General features: G+C 36.7%; 1 protein-coding gene across 1 annotated transcript; it reads right to left on the reverse strand.

Moving 5' to 3' along the window:
* Positions 1 to 6: 6 nt before the first annotated feature.
* On the reverse strand, positions 7 to 1260 carry LOC112689834 (the record flags this gene model as incomplete). Its single annotated transcript, XM_025563700.1, has 4 exons — positions 1170 to 1260; positions 739 to 798; positions 530 to 583; positions 7 to 202 (listed from the first exon to the last, which is right to left on the reverse strand). Coding segments are annotated over exons 1-4 (337 nt in total), but the record flags the coding sequence as incomplete, so codon positions are not given.
* Between the last annotated feature and the right edge of the window lie 43 nt (positions 1261 to 1303).

Below are 1303 nucleotides of genomic sequence, written 5' to 3' on the forward strand. Positions count from 1 at the left end.
ATTCACAGTGCACGGCGAAGACGCCTCTTTTAAGAGAAAAATCGGTGCTTACCCTGTTTACTGTTAAGCAGTCAAATTCGCCGGCCATGACCAAATGATCATTTTGTTTTATCGGCTTCTGCCTCGATCCACAGACGTAAGTCGCGTAAGAAGAACTGTAAACCGTATTTCCTGCGATTTTTCCTTCATTTCTGAATGAATTCTAAAAATTAATGTATTTTAATGAGCGATAGTGTTTGAATACGATTTTTCGTATTCAATTATGTCCACATGAAAAATTCACATCAATCTCTCGCCACGACTTTCTCCACTTTTAAGCATCTGGATATAGAGCATAAATACAATTAATGCTTACATATGTTTTGAGAGAGAGGCTCAAAGTGTTAAGTAAAATGATCTCAAATATAAAAAAAAAACGGTTTTAATTATTTTTAATTTGAAAAGACTGAGCTCATCAACCCATCATCCCCACACTTATGTACGATGCAAAGTCATTAATCGGGTATTATTAGTTAAAATAAGTACATACCGATAAAGGTTTACACGGCTTCGGTCTGCAGGGCTGAACGTATTTCTTATAGCACTGAAATAAAAAAAAAAACATTGTTAAATATACTGCGGCTTGCAAGAGTATAATAATAATGATAATAGTAAACAATTATCATCCTTATTCGGCTTGTATGGACATTCGTTAACAGTTTTTTTTCCCGTCATTCGGATAACGTTTATGTTACTTACCAATTTCGGATTACAAGGCTCCGGTTTATTACACTGTTGCTGCTTGCACAGGTTATTGTTCTGTAACAATAAAGTACGTAGATAATTATGAATGTGCGCATTAGTTCTAATCAATAACGCTTGTGCGAACCTATCGAGGTTCTATAACGTTGGGCGAATTTACTCTCGCGGATTTCATGAGCACACGTTGCGTAATAATTGAGTTTTATTAATATTAATGTTGGCCATAAGGTTATCTGCGGTACTATCTTTGTCAAAGAACGAATTGAAATAGTGAAAACACGAGGAGTGTGAATTGGCCGACGAGTAACGATAAAAGTAGCCAGGTCTTCGACTTTTATCGTGGGCGAACAGTGTCCCCGTTCAACACGCGGCAAGCGAATTCGCCATCAATCATCGAGTACATTCGCCCGATGTTATCGAGTCCTTACCGATTCATTTAGTTTGTTCTGCTCCATTTTAATTGATATAGATTTTATAGCTGGGGTTTTCTTGAAAAAAAATCGGTCCGTCTTCGTTTCGTCAAATTCAAGAAGTGCGCAGAGAATAGATTTTGTTTCAATTT

This window comes from Sipha flava, unplaced genomic scaffold (assembly GCF_003268045.1).
Source record: "Sipha flava isolate LNK unplaced genomic scaffold, YSA_version1 47413_pilon_pilon, whole genome shotgun sequence".
Classification (NCBI taxonomy): Eukaryota; Metazoa; Arthropoda; class Insecta; order Hemiptera; family Aphididae; genus Sipha; species Sipha flava.